Here is a 12,149-nt window from a genome sequence, read left to right as displayed (position 1 = left end):
CCTGAGTGCTCACTGGAAGGACAGATCCTGAATTGGAGGCTCCAATACGTTGGCCACCTCATGAGAAGAGAAGACTCCCTGGAAAAGACCCTGATGTTGGGAAAGATGGAGGGCGCAAGGAGAAGGGGACGACAGACGACGAGGTGGTTGGACAGTGTTCTTGAAGCTACCAGCATGAGTTTGACCAAACTGCAGGAGGCAGTGGAAGACAGGAGTGCCTGGCGTGCTCTGGTCCATGGGGTCACGAAGAGTCGGACACGACTAAACGACTAAACAACAACAACCCCTAGCCCTATTGATGTAACTAACTGGAGACAATACAAGACTTGCCTTGTGAAACCGACTACCCACATAATCTTGTTCCTTGCGCAGCATCCCTTAGCAGTTGACACTGATTCATTTAACCACCAGCGCCACAGAGAAAGCATCCTCAGCTGCTGCACGAAACTGCAGGAGAATGTCATCTTGGCCAATAGCCATCTTTACTCTGTCTTGGCCTGCATCTCCCCACCTGCGTATGGTAGAAACACTATCTATGTGTCTAATTGTAGGCTTTAGAGGGCATCAGAGCCACTGGGAATGGCCCTAGCAGCTCAGCAACAAAGGATATTGGGTTGCCAGAGATTTTTAGACCTAGCCCTACTCAGAGTAGACCTATTGAGCTTAATGGACATGACGGACTACTGTATTTTTTGCTCCATAACACTCACTTTTTTCCTCCTAGAAAGTAAGGGGAAATGTCTGTGCGTGTTATGGAGCGAATGCCTACGGATGGCAGGGGGATCTGCTGCAGTCGTGAGCAGAGGATCCATGGTTCCCCTTCCTTCCCTCCTCCGTGGCTCGCTTTGAAACAGCAAAGCGGGAGAAGAGCCACTGAGTGGGGAGAAGAGAGGGACAGAGAGCCTGGTTACAAAGCACGGATCTACATAGATCCTCAGGATTTTTGCACTGGGTCACCCCAAATTCACCATCAGATCACATAGCATGTCCATGGCTACAGCTTGCACCAAAAAAATCACGCACCCACTGTTGCCTGGGGCCGCAGTGGTGCAAAAACGTGGTTACAAAGCATGGATCCACATGGATCCTCAGGATTTTTGCATTGGGCTACCCCAAACTCACCATCAGATCACATGTCTGTGGCCACAGCATGAACCACAAAAATCATACATCCACTGTTTCATTTAGAATATTTTTTTTCTTCTTTTCCTCCTCTAAAAACTATGTGCGTGTTATGGTCGGGTGCGTGTTATAGAGCGAAAAATACGGTACCTTAGATTCTTTAATATCAGTGAGTCTGCTCTGGGGAGGACTTTGTTAAATATCAACCATTTTCTTTGAAAACGGCAGGTGCCTCTGCATTCGAGGCTGATGTTTACGGTAGGTGTGGACTTTGGTCTTTCAAATTTCAGTGGCGTCCTGCGAGAGGCCAAAATCCATCACAACCTCCAACCTTCCATTCTGTATGTGCACTACGCCATAGCTGCAAAGCCCTGTGGTGTCCCCCATGGCATGGTGACCAGTGCTGGGAAACTGGTCACGCTGCCCTCAATCTGCCACTGTTCACAGTTGACCAGAAGAAACTATGGTCCCACAAGCAAAAAAAGGTTTCTCCAGTCCTGTGCTTATAGGAAAACCATTTCATTTGCTTCAAGTTTTGTGTGAGAATATTATGCACCACATAGAGAGGTTAAGGTAAAGGACCCCTGACCATTAGGTCCAGTCGTGGCCGACTCTGGGGTTGCGGCACTCATCTCGCTCTATTGGCCGAGGGAGCCGGCGTACAGCTTCCGGGTCATGTGGACAGCATGACTAAGCCACTTCTGGTGAACCAGAGCAGCGCACGGAAACGCTGCTTACCTTCCCTCCGGAGCGGTACCTATTTATCTACTTGCACTTTGACGTGCTTTTGAACTGCTAGGTTGGCAGGAGCAGGGACCGAGCAACAGGAGCTCACCCTGTCACAGGGATTCGAACCACCAACCTTCTGATCAGCAAGTCCTAGGCTCTGTGGTTTAACCCACAGCGCCACCCGCGTCCCCATAGAGAGGTTACCTGAGAGTAATTGCTAGTAAGACAAACAAAAGTGTATATTGAACAGAGAGGCTGTTTCGTAACTAGGCGGAGTAACAATCATGAACCCATGTTTCGACAGGATCATGCTATGCTATGTAACAGGATTTTGCTGTAGCAGAAAACCGCCTTTGCTTTGACGAACTCTGTGCCAAAGTACGGCAAAGGTGAAACAAGGAGGAGAGGCACAGATTAGAGGAGTGCCCTACATAAGCCCAAGCCTGCCACAACTACCTTGGAGCTCTCTGAATCAAGCGTGGGAAAGCCAGGACGCAATGGCTGCAAAATGGCTGCTGGTCTTTTCCGTGGTTTGGGTGTTCTTTTGGGGCTCAGCCTCCAGTGGGAATGTCCTCATCTGGCCGGCAGACGACAGCCACTGGATCAATATGGAATTCATCACGAATGAGCTCACAGGCAGAGGCCATCGAGTGACTGTGCTCCTGCCTTCATTCTTCCGGATAATTGACCCCAGCGAACCTTCCCCTTTCCATGTAGAAGTGATATCTGCTCCGTTCTCAAAGGCAGAGATGGAAGATCTCCTGCAGAACTTAATATATTTTATGACGTATGATGTTCATGAACTATCTTACTGGGAGTTTTTCAACAAGTTGTCTGACATCGTAACTGTGACGATGCATCGGCAGAAAACTTTCTGTCAGATGGCTGTGATGAATGAGAAACTGCTGGAGAAGATGGAATCAGCTGGATTTGATGTTCTCCTTGCAGACCCACTCTATCCTTGTGCAGAACTGTTGGCTCAGAAACTCCGGATTCCATTTATATACACCTATCGATTCTCTGTGGCAAACACAGTGGAGCGTCTTTGTGGAGGATTGCCAGCTCCTCCATCCTATGTGCCTGCAAGCATGAAGGCGCTAACAGACAGGATGTCCTTCATGGAGCGACTCCAAAACATGCTCTTCTACCTCTCAAATGATTTCCTCTACCATCAAGTTCTCTATAAAGACTGGCATCAGTTCTATAGCGATGTTCTAGGTAAGATCCTGCTCCGAGTTTCGGTTACTGTATTTTTGACATCCGCACCTGTAAGTTCTGATGCATGGAGACATGTCTGTTGTATTGTTTCACTCTCTGTTTTGCCCGGTCCTTCACCCAGTCTAGCTCCAGTACTGGAGTGGATGGGGGAGATGGAATGGGGATTTAGGCAACCAAGCAGGGATAATGATGGTGTTAGGCTTGCCTTCCTGGGCAGGTAAAGGTAAAGGGACCCCTGACCATTAGGTCCAGTCGTGGCTGACTCTGGGGTTGTGGTGCTCATCTCACTTTATTGGCCGAGGGAGCCGGCGTACAGCTTCCGGGTCATGTGGCCAGCATTACTAAGCTGCTTCTGGTGAACCAGAGCAGCGCGCAGAAACACTGTTTACCTTCCCGCTGGAGTGGTACCTATTTATCTACTTGCACTTTGACGTGCTTTCGAACTGCTAGGTTGGCAGGAGCAGGGACTGAGCAACGGGAGCTCACCCCATCGCGGGGATTCGAACCGCTGACCTTCTGATTGTCAAGTCCTAGGCTCTGTGGTTTAACCCACAGTGCCACTTCCTGGGCAGAGCATTCCACAATTACCGTTCCCCACATTAAAGGGGGTGCGCCCTTTGAGTGGTCGCGCGCAGCCCCCTGGACCCTATGTGGCACTATTAGCACAGGCTTGGCTTCCCTAAGGAAGTCGGATTATCCTCCACCAGGGCCAGGGCCTTCTCAGTGATGGCTCTGACCTGGTGGAATGCTCTGTCCCATGAGACCAGGGCCCTACAGGATTTAACTTCCTTCCGCAGGACCTGTAAGACAGAGCTATTCCACCTGGCTTTCAATTTGAACTTAGCCTGATCTTTTGTTCCCCTTCCTTCCCTCCCCCTCCCCTTTTTATGAAGATTACCCACTCTGGGATCCCACAGCTAATTCTCCCCTGGCCTCCTTGCTGGCCCAAATAGGACTAACTTAGCCAGCTAGCCCTGGTGATCATCTAATGTTTATTGGATGGATTTCCCCCCAAAGTGATTTTTGAATTCTGAATTTTATTGTTGTTCACGTTTTATACTGTATATGCTGTTTTTTGTTGCATCAATTAAGCATTTTAAATTTGTTGTTAGCCGCCCTGAGCCCGGTTTCCTGAACCGGGAAGCGTGGGGTATAAATCAAAAATTATTATTATTATTTATTAATGAAGAGCGGGTGATAAACATTTTAAACGAATGAACAAATCCCACAATGCCATGCAGGTAATCTTATCATTTCATAGAATCATAAGAGTTGGAAGGGACCCTAAAGGATCATCTGGTCCACTCCCCTGACATTCAGGAATCTTTTGCCCAACATGGAGCTCAAACCCACAACCCTGAGATAAAGAATCTCATGCTCTACCAGCTCAGCTATCACAATTAACTCAATCAGTTATGGAGTTTCCATTCCATTTCCTGCCTTTTGAGAATCGGAGCCTAGTTTCAGAAATGAGCTGTATATTACATGAAGAATCTAGTAGAGGGAGTGACTTGACGTTATCTTTTTGAATAGCCTATACAGTGGTACCTCGGGTTACATACGCTTCAGGTTACATATGCTTCAGGATGAGAACAGAGATCGTGCTCCGGCGGCGCAGCGGCAGCAGCAGGCCCCATTAGCTAAAGTGGTGCTTCAGGTTAAGAACAGTTTCAGGTTAAGTACGGCCCTCCGGAATGAATTAAGTACTTAACCCGAGGTACCACTGTACAGTGGAACCTCAGAAGCCGAATGCCTTTAAACTCAAACGTTTTGGCTCCTGAACGATCGAAAACCGAAAATGATTGTTCCAATTTTCGAATGTTTTTTGGAAGCCGAATGTCCAGTGTGGCTTCCATGGCTCCTGCAGCCAATCGGAAGCCGTGCCTTGGTTCTGGAACCATTCTGGACTCCCGGAATGGATTAAATTGGAGAACCAAGGTACAACTGTATTGAAGCAGTCCATTCCAGGATTTGTTACATGCCATTGATACTCATCGCATAAAGGATCTTTGCTCTGCTTAGGGCTGGGCAAATAGACTCATTATTTAATTGTGCAACCATCAGCTGGGGTCATTGTCACTCTGCTGGGGAAACGTTTCTGTTTGCCGCTATGCAGGTGAAGAAGCTTCTCATCCTCTTCTGGCTACAGGTGTGCTGTTGGGGCACCAGTTCTGGTGGGAAAGTTCTTGTCTGGCCCACAGATGGCAGCCACTGGATTAACATAAAGATGATGCTCAATGAGCTAGCCTTGAGGGGCCACTCAGTGACGGTGTTGATACCCTCAGCCTCTTACTTGATGGATCCGAAAGAGGCACCGTCCTCCTCTTACCGCATTGAGGTCCTGCCTGTGACCTTCACCAAAGAGGAGGTTTTGGCTGCTCTGGAGAAATTCTTGGATGTAGCGACGTACGAGTTGCCCACGCTCCCCTTTTGGAAAGCGATGCAGAAGATGAGAGAATTAATTGCTTCCTTCGAAGAAGTGTTTAAACAGGTCTGCGACAGCATTTTCCACAATGAGACGCGGATAGCGATGCTGAGGAAGGAGGACTTTAACGTCCTCATCTCAGACCCACTGACACCTTGCGGTGACCTGCTGGCCGAGTTGCTCGGAATCCCCTTTCTGTACACTTTGCGGTTCTCAGATGGCAACAGCATGGAGAGACTCTGTGGACAACTCCCAGCTCCTCCTTCCTACGTTGGTGCCAGCACTGGAGGGATGAGTGACAGGATGGGCTTTGTTGAGAGGATGAAAAATGTCCTCCTCTATGCTTTCAGTGATGGATTTTTCCTGTATTCCTTGGCAAGTGAGTGGGATCGATATTACAGCGAGATTTTAGGTAAGTGTAGGCAAACTTTAGGGTTTTTGTTCTTCAGAGGTGCCAGGGTTTTATTTATCCAAAGTTACGGGCAGATGCTCTGTGGCTTAGTAGTAGAACATCAGTTTTGCATGCAGAAAGTTCTCAGCATCTCCAGGTAGCTGTGAGAGAGACCCCTGGAACAGCCCTTGCCAGTCAGTGTGGACAGAACTGAGCGAGATGGACCAAGGCAGCTTCCTATCTTCTGATGCTTCCACCCCAGAAAGTTGGAAATGGTATCATCTTTGGCCAACAGGGTGCTGCTCTTGTTTGCTATTGATTTGGGCTTTGAAGTACGAGGGAAAAGATTGCAAAACCTGTTTGAGCACAGATGATAACAGGACAGAGAAATATGCACGTCATCAGCAACAGTGGCTCATCTCATTTTACTTTTAATGCCCAAGCCGGGGGTCTTGATTTGTTTGGCCTCAAGCAGCCAGGAGTCATAAAACCAGTAACAAGCAACAGTTCGAGGCTGGCTTGTGATCCCAGTAGCACTGAGCCATCCCCATCAGTTTTTCGGAAGCCGAATGTCCAGTTTGGCTTCCATGGCTCCTGCAGCCAATCGGAAGCCGTGCCTTGGTTCTGGAACCATTCTGGACTCCCGGAATGGATTAAATTGGAGAACCAAGGTACAACTGTATTGAAGCAGTCCATTCCAGGATTTGTTACAAGCCATTGATACTCATTGCATAAAGGATCTTTGCTCTGCTTAGGGCTGGGCAAATAGACTCATTATTTAATTGTGCAACCATCAGCTGGGGTCATTGTCACTCCGGTTGGGAAACGTTTCTGTTTGCCACTATGCAGGGGAAGAAGTTTCTAATCCTCTTCTGGCTACAGGTGTGCTGTTGGGGCCCCAGTTCTGGTGGGAAAGTTCTTGTCTGGCCCACAGATGGCAGCCACTGGATTAACATAAAGATGATGCTCAATGAGCTAGCCTTGAGGGGCCACTCAGTGACGGTGTTGATACCCTCAGCCTCTTACTTGATTGATCCGAAAGAGGCATCGTCCTCCTCTTACCGCATTGAGGTCCTGCCTGTGACCTTCACCAAAGAGGAGGTTTTGGCTGTTGTGGAGAAATTCCTGGATGTAGCGACGTATGAGTTGCCCACGCTCCCCTTTTGGAAAGCGATGCAGAAGATGAGAGAATTAGTTGCTTCCTTCGACGAAATGTCTAAACAGGTCTGCGACAGCATTTTCCACAATGAGACGCGGATAGCGATGCTGAGGAAGGAGGACTTTAACGTCCTCATCTCAGACCCACTGACACCTTGCGGTGACCTGCTGGCCGAGTTGCTCGGAATCCCCTTTCTGTACACTTTTCGGTTCTCAGATGGCAACAGCATGGAGAGACTCTGTGGACAACTCCCAGCTCCTCCTTCCTACGTCGGTGCCAGCACTGGAGGGATGAGTGACAGGATGAGCTTTGTTGAGAGGATGAAAAATGTCCTCTTCTATGCTTTCAGTGATGGATTTTTCCTGTATTCCTTGGCAAGTGAGTGGGATCGATATTACAGCGAGATTTTAGGTAAGTGTAGGCAAACTTTAGGGTTTTTGTTCTTCAGAGGTGCCAGGGTTTTATTTATCCAAAGTTACGGGCAGATGCTCTGTGGCTTAGTAGTAGAACATCAGTTTTGCATGCAGAAAGTTCTCAGCATCTCCAGGTAGCTGTGAGAGAGACCCCTGGAACAGCCCTTGCCAGTCAGTGTGGACAGAATTGAGCGAGATGGACCAAGGCAGCTTCCTATCTTCTGATGCTTCCACCCCAGAAAGTTGGAAATGGTATCATCTTTGGCCAACAGGGTGCTGCTCTTGTTTGCTATTGATTTGGGCTTTGAAGTACGAGGGAAAAGATTGCAAAACCTGTTTGAGCACAGATGATAACAGGACAGAGAAATATGCACGTCATCAGCAACAGTGGCTCATCTCATTTTACTTTTAATGCCCAAGCCGGGGGTCTTGATTTGTTTGGCCTCAAGCAGCCAGGAGTCATGAAACCAGTAACAAGCAGCAGTTCGAGGCTGGCTTGTGATCCCAGTAGCACTGAGCCATCCTCATCGGTTTTTCGGAAGCCGAATGTCCAGTTTGGCTTCCATGGCTCCTGCGGCCAATCGGAAGCCGTGCCTTGGTTCTGGAACCATTCTGGACTCCCGGAATGGATTAAATTGGAGAACCAAGGTACAACTGTATTGAAGCAGTCCATTCCGGGATTTGTTACAAGCCATTGATACTCATTGCATAAAGGATCTTTGCTCTGCTTAGGGCTGGGCAAATAGACTCATTATTTAATTGTGCAATCATCAGCTGGGGTCATTGTCACTCTGCTGGGGAAACGTTTCTGTTTGCCGCTATGCAGGTGAAGAAGCTTCTCATCCTCTTCTGGCTACAGGTGTGCTGTTGGGGCACCAGTTCTGGTGGGAAAGTTCTTGTCTGGCCCACAGGTGGCAGCCATTGGATTAACATAAAGATGATGCTCAATGAGCTAGCCTTGAGGGGCCACTCAGTGATGGTGTTGATACCCTCAGCCCCTTACTTGATCGATCTGAAAAAGGCATCGTCCTCCTCTTACCGCATTGAGGTCCTGCCTGTGACCTTCACCAAAGAGGAGGTTTTGGCTGTTGTGGAGAAATTCCTGGATGTAGCGACGTATGAGTTGCCCACGCTCCCCTTTTGGAAAGCGATGCAGAAGATGAGAGAATTTATTGCTTCCTTCCATGAAATGTCTAAACAGGTCTGCGACAGCATTTTCCACAATGAGACGCGGATAGCGATGCTGAGGAAGGAGGACTTTAACGTCCTCATCTCAGACCCACTGACACCTTGCGGTGACCTGCTGGCCGAGTTGCTCGGAATCCCCTTTCTGTACACTTTGCGGTTCTCAGATGGCAACAGCATGGAGAGACTCTGTGGACAACTCCCAGCTCCTCCTTCCTACGTCGGTGCCAGCACTGGAGGGATGAGTGACAGGATGAGCTTTGTTGAGAGGATGAAAAATGTCCTCTTCTATGCTTTCAGTGATGGATTTTTCCTGTATTCCTTGGCAAGTGAGTGGGATCGATATTACAGCGAGATTTTAGGTAAGTGTAGGCAAACTTTAGGGTTTTTGTTCTTCTGAGGTGCCAGGGTTTTATTTATCCAAAGTTACAGGCAGATGCTCTGTGGCTTAGTAGTAGAACATCAGTTTTGCATGCAGAAAGTTCTCAGCATCTCCAGGTAGCTGTGAGAGAGACCCCTGGAACAGCCCTTGCCAGTCAGTGTGGACAGAATTGAGCGAGATGGACCAAGGCAGCTTCCTATCTTCTGATGCTTCCACCCCAGAAAGTTGGAAATGGTATCATCTTTGGCCAACAGGGTGCTGCTCTTGTTTGCTATTGATTTGGGCTTTGAAGTACGAGGGAAAAGATTGCAAAACCTGTTTGAGCACATATGTTATCAGGACAGAGAAATATGCACGTCATCAGCAACAGTGGCTCATCTCATTTTACTTTTAATGCCCAAGCCGGGGGTCTTGATTTGTTTGGCCTCAAGCAGCCAGGAGTCATGAAACCAGTAACAAGCAGCAGTTCGAGGCTGGCTTGTGATCCCAGTAGCACTGAGCCATCCTCATCGGTTTTTCGGAAGCCGAATGTCCAGTTTGGCTTCCATGGCTCCTGCAGCCAATCGGAAGCCGTGCCTTGGTTCTGAAACCATTCTGGACTCCCGGAATGGATTAAATTGGAGAACCAAGGTACAACTGTATTGAAGCAGTCCATTCCGGGATTTGTTACAAGCCATTGATACTCATCGCATAAAGGATCTTTGCTCTGCTTAGGGCTGGGCAAATAGACTCATTATTTAATTGTGCAATCATCAGCTGGGGTCATTGTCACTCTGCTGGGGAAACGTTTCTGTTTGCCGCTATGCAGGCGAAGAAGCTTCTCATCCTCTTCTGGCTACAGGTGTGCTGTTGGGGCACCAGTTCTGGTGGGAAAGTTCTTGTCTGGCCCACAGGTGGCAGCCACTGGATTAACATAAAGATGATGCTCAATGAGCTAGCCTTGAGGGGCCACTCAGTGACGGTGTTGATACCCTCAGCCTCTTACTTGATGGATCCGAAAGAGGCATCGTCCTCCTCTTACCGCATTGAGGTCCTGCCTGTGACCTTCACCAAAGAGGAGGTTTTGGCTGTTGTGGAGAAATTCCTGGATGTAGCGACGTATGAGTTGCCCACGCTCCCCTTTTGGAAAGCGATGCAGAAGATGAGAGAATTTATTGCTTCCTTCCACGAAATGTCTAAACAGGTCTGCGACAGCATTTTCTACAATGAGACGCGGATAGCGATGCTGAGGAAGGAGGACTTTAACGTCCTCATCTCAGACCCAGTGACACCTTGCGGTGACCTGCTGGCCGAGTTGCTCGGAATCCCCTTTCTGTACACTTTGCGGTTCTCAGATGGCAACAGCATGGAGAGACTCTGTGGACAACTCCCAGCTCCTCCTTCCTACGTCGGTGCCAGCACTGGAGGGATGAGTGACAGGATGAGCTTTGTTGAGAGGATGAAAAATGTCCTCCTCTATGCTTTCAGTGATGGATTTTTCCTGTATTCCTTGGCAAGTGAGTGGGATCGATATTACAGCGAGATTTTAGGTAAGTGTAGGCAAACTTTAGGGTTTTTGTTTTCAGAGGTGCCAAGGTTTTATTTATCCAAAGTTATGGTCAGATGCTCTGGGGCAGGCTGTGGCTCAGTGGTAGAACATCAGTTTTGCATGCAGAAAGTTCTCAGCATCTCCAGGTAGCTGTGAGAGAGACCCCTGGACAGCCCTTGCTTGGCCAACAGGGTGCTGCTGCTGTTTGCTGTTGATTTGTGGGGCTTTGAAGTACGCGAAAAAAGATTGTGAAACCTGTTTGACCACAGATGATAACGGGACAGAGAAATATGCACGGCATGAGCAACAGTGGTTCATCTTAGGTTACTTTTAATGTCCAAGCCCCTCCAAGCCCCAACAAGCCAGGAGTCATAACCAGTAACAAGCAGCAGTTCGAGGCTGGCTTGTGATCCCAGTAGCACTGAGCCATCCCATTCTGGGTTTGTTTACCTGCTGGCAGCAGCAGGGGAGCAGTCAAGTGGTAGCAATTGGGCTGTGTGCGCAGCATAGTTCTGGTTTCCTGTTAATGTGATAAAGTGGATGCTGAGGCTGGTGTCATGGACTGGCTGGATGCAGAGTAGTGGGAGGCACCAGCTGGGGAACCCCCAAAGGAAGAAGGCTCAGAGCCCAGGGGGTGGGATGGGAAGACAGTGAGTGGTTAGAGGGAGAAGAGGGGGCAGACTGGGAGGAGGTGGTGTTGGAAGCTGAAGAGGCAACGGGGTTTAGTGAGCAGGAAGAGGCTGTGGAAGAGAGCAGTTCAGACTCAGAGGCAGAAGTGGAGGCTGGAGAAGAGGAGGACCATGAAGCAGAGATGAGGCAGGCTGCTGAAGAAACCAGGGGGTCTCCCCCTCCTGCTGTGACCAGCTCCCCTCCCGCCTGGTCACCCAGAACCAGAAGAAGTATGATGAGGATGGAGCAAAGATAGGCATGCTGGTGGATGCTCAGATTGCTTGGAAAGTACCCAGGGGAGGAGGAGACTTAGGGAGCTGTTGGGAAGGTGGGGACACACAGAAGGGAACTGCCTCACGGGGACAAGAGCTACCAGGAAGAGTTGCTGTGCTCAGGAGGCCTGGCCTCCTGAGCCAACCATGTTTCCTTGAATAAAGAGTTAACTTTACTGCCGCCGTGTGATTTATTGCCGACCGGCTCCTGACACCTGCCAACCGAGATACTGGACTCTTGAGGGGTGCTTTTTTTAAAAGTGTAACCAAAGAGATGTGAAGGCTAATTCAGCCCTCCTCAATAAACAACCAGATGTTTGGAGGTGGTACAGTATTTATCCCTGAGCACCAGGTGCTGCGAAAGGAGAGAGGGAAGCAGAGAGGTATTGCCTTCAAGCCCAGCTTGGAAACTTGCTAGAAGCAGATCTGCCCAGCCACTGCTGCAAACACCACTGCTGCTAAATGGACTTCGGTCTGATCCTGCATTGCTCCTCTTTTGCTTTCATCATAAGCACAGGAGGGCACTGGGAATGTTTTTGGCAGCGGAAGAATGGGAGAAATATGACAGAACTGGGGCAGTGGAAGACAACAACTGTGTGAGATATATAGGAACGACCTGTGAGCAGGAAGTGATCCTTCCTGAAAAATAAACGTGT

The 12,149-nt window shown here is 48.9% G+C and overlaps 2 protein-coding genes across 6 annotated transcripts in view; both read left to right on the top strand.

The window, feature by feature from the left end:
• Positions 1-12,149, top strand: part of LOC128400799 (UDP-glucuronosyltransferase 2A2-like) — a 40,123-nt gene that overhangs the window by 13,181 nt on the left and 14,793 nt on the right. The window contains exons 1-2 of one of the 5 annotated variants that reach the window (XM_053363350.1): positions 8,247-9,004; positions 9,918-10,553. The exons of 2 other annotated variants lie outside the window; for them this stretch is intronic. In XM_053363350.1, coding sequence (XP_053219325.1) covers positions 8,278-9,004; positions 9,918-10,553 — 1,363 coding nt within the window. In that variant the 5' untranslated portion in view covers positions 8,247-8,277. Of the gene's footprint in view, positions 1-2,113; positions 3,070-5,140; positions 5,907-8,246; positions 9,005-9,917; positions 10,554-12,149 lie in introns of those variants that run through there. 2 more of the 5 variants (XM_053363349.1, XM_053363351.1) reach the window with 2 other exon arrangements.
• LOC128399523 (UDP-glucuronosyltransferase 2C1-like) lies at positions 5,981-7,868 on the top strand. The gene is made up of 2 exons (XM_053361080.1): positions 5,981-6,042; positions 6,683-7,868. The coding sequence occupies exons 1-2, from the start codon at positions 5,981-5,983 to the stop codon at positions 7,593-7,595; spliced, it is 975 nt and encodes a 324-aa protein (XP_053217055.1). The 3' UTR covers positions 7,596-7,868.

Source organism: Podarcis raffonei, chromosome 13, assembly GCF_027172205.1.
Source record: "Podarcis raffonei isolate rPodRaf1 chromosome 13, rPodRaf1.pri, whole genome shotgun sequence".
NCBI classification, from domain to species: Eukaryota; Metazoa; Chordata; class Lepidosauria; order Squamata; family Lacertidae; genus Podarcis; species Podarcis raffonei.
The sequence above is the reverse complement of the archived record's forward strand: the minus strand, read 5'-3'. Positions and strand labels throughout refer to the sequence as shown.

Bases quoted from the DNA above. Each gene is read 5' to 3' on its own strand.
- LOC128399523 (XM_053361080.1), top strand. From the start codon at position 5,981: ATGCTCTGTGGCTTAGTAGTAGAACATCAGTTTTGCATGCAGAAAGTT. The intron at 6,043-6,682 runs GTAGCTGTGAGA...TGCAACCATCAG, and splicing joins AAAGTTCTCAGCATCTCCAG to CTGGGGTCATTGTCACTCCG.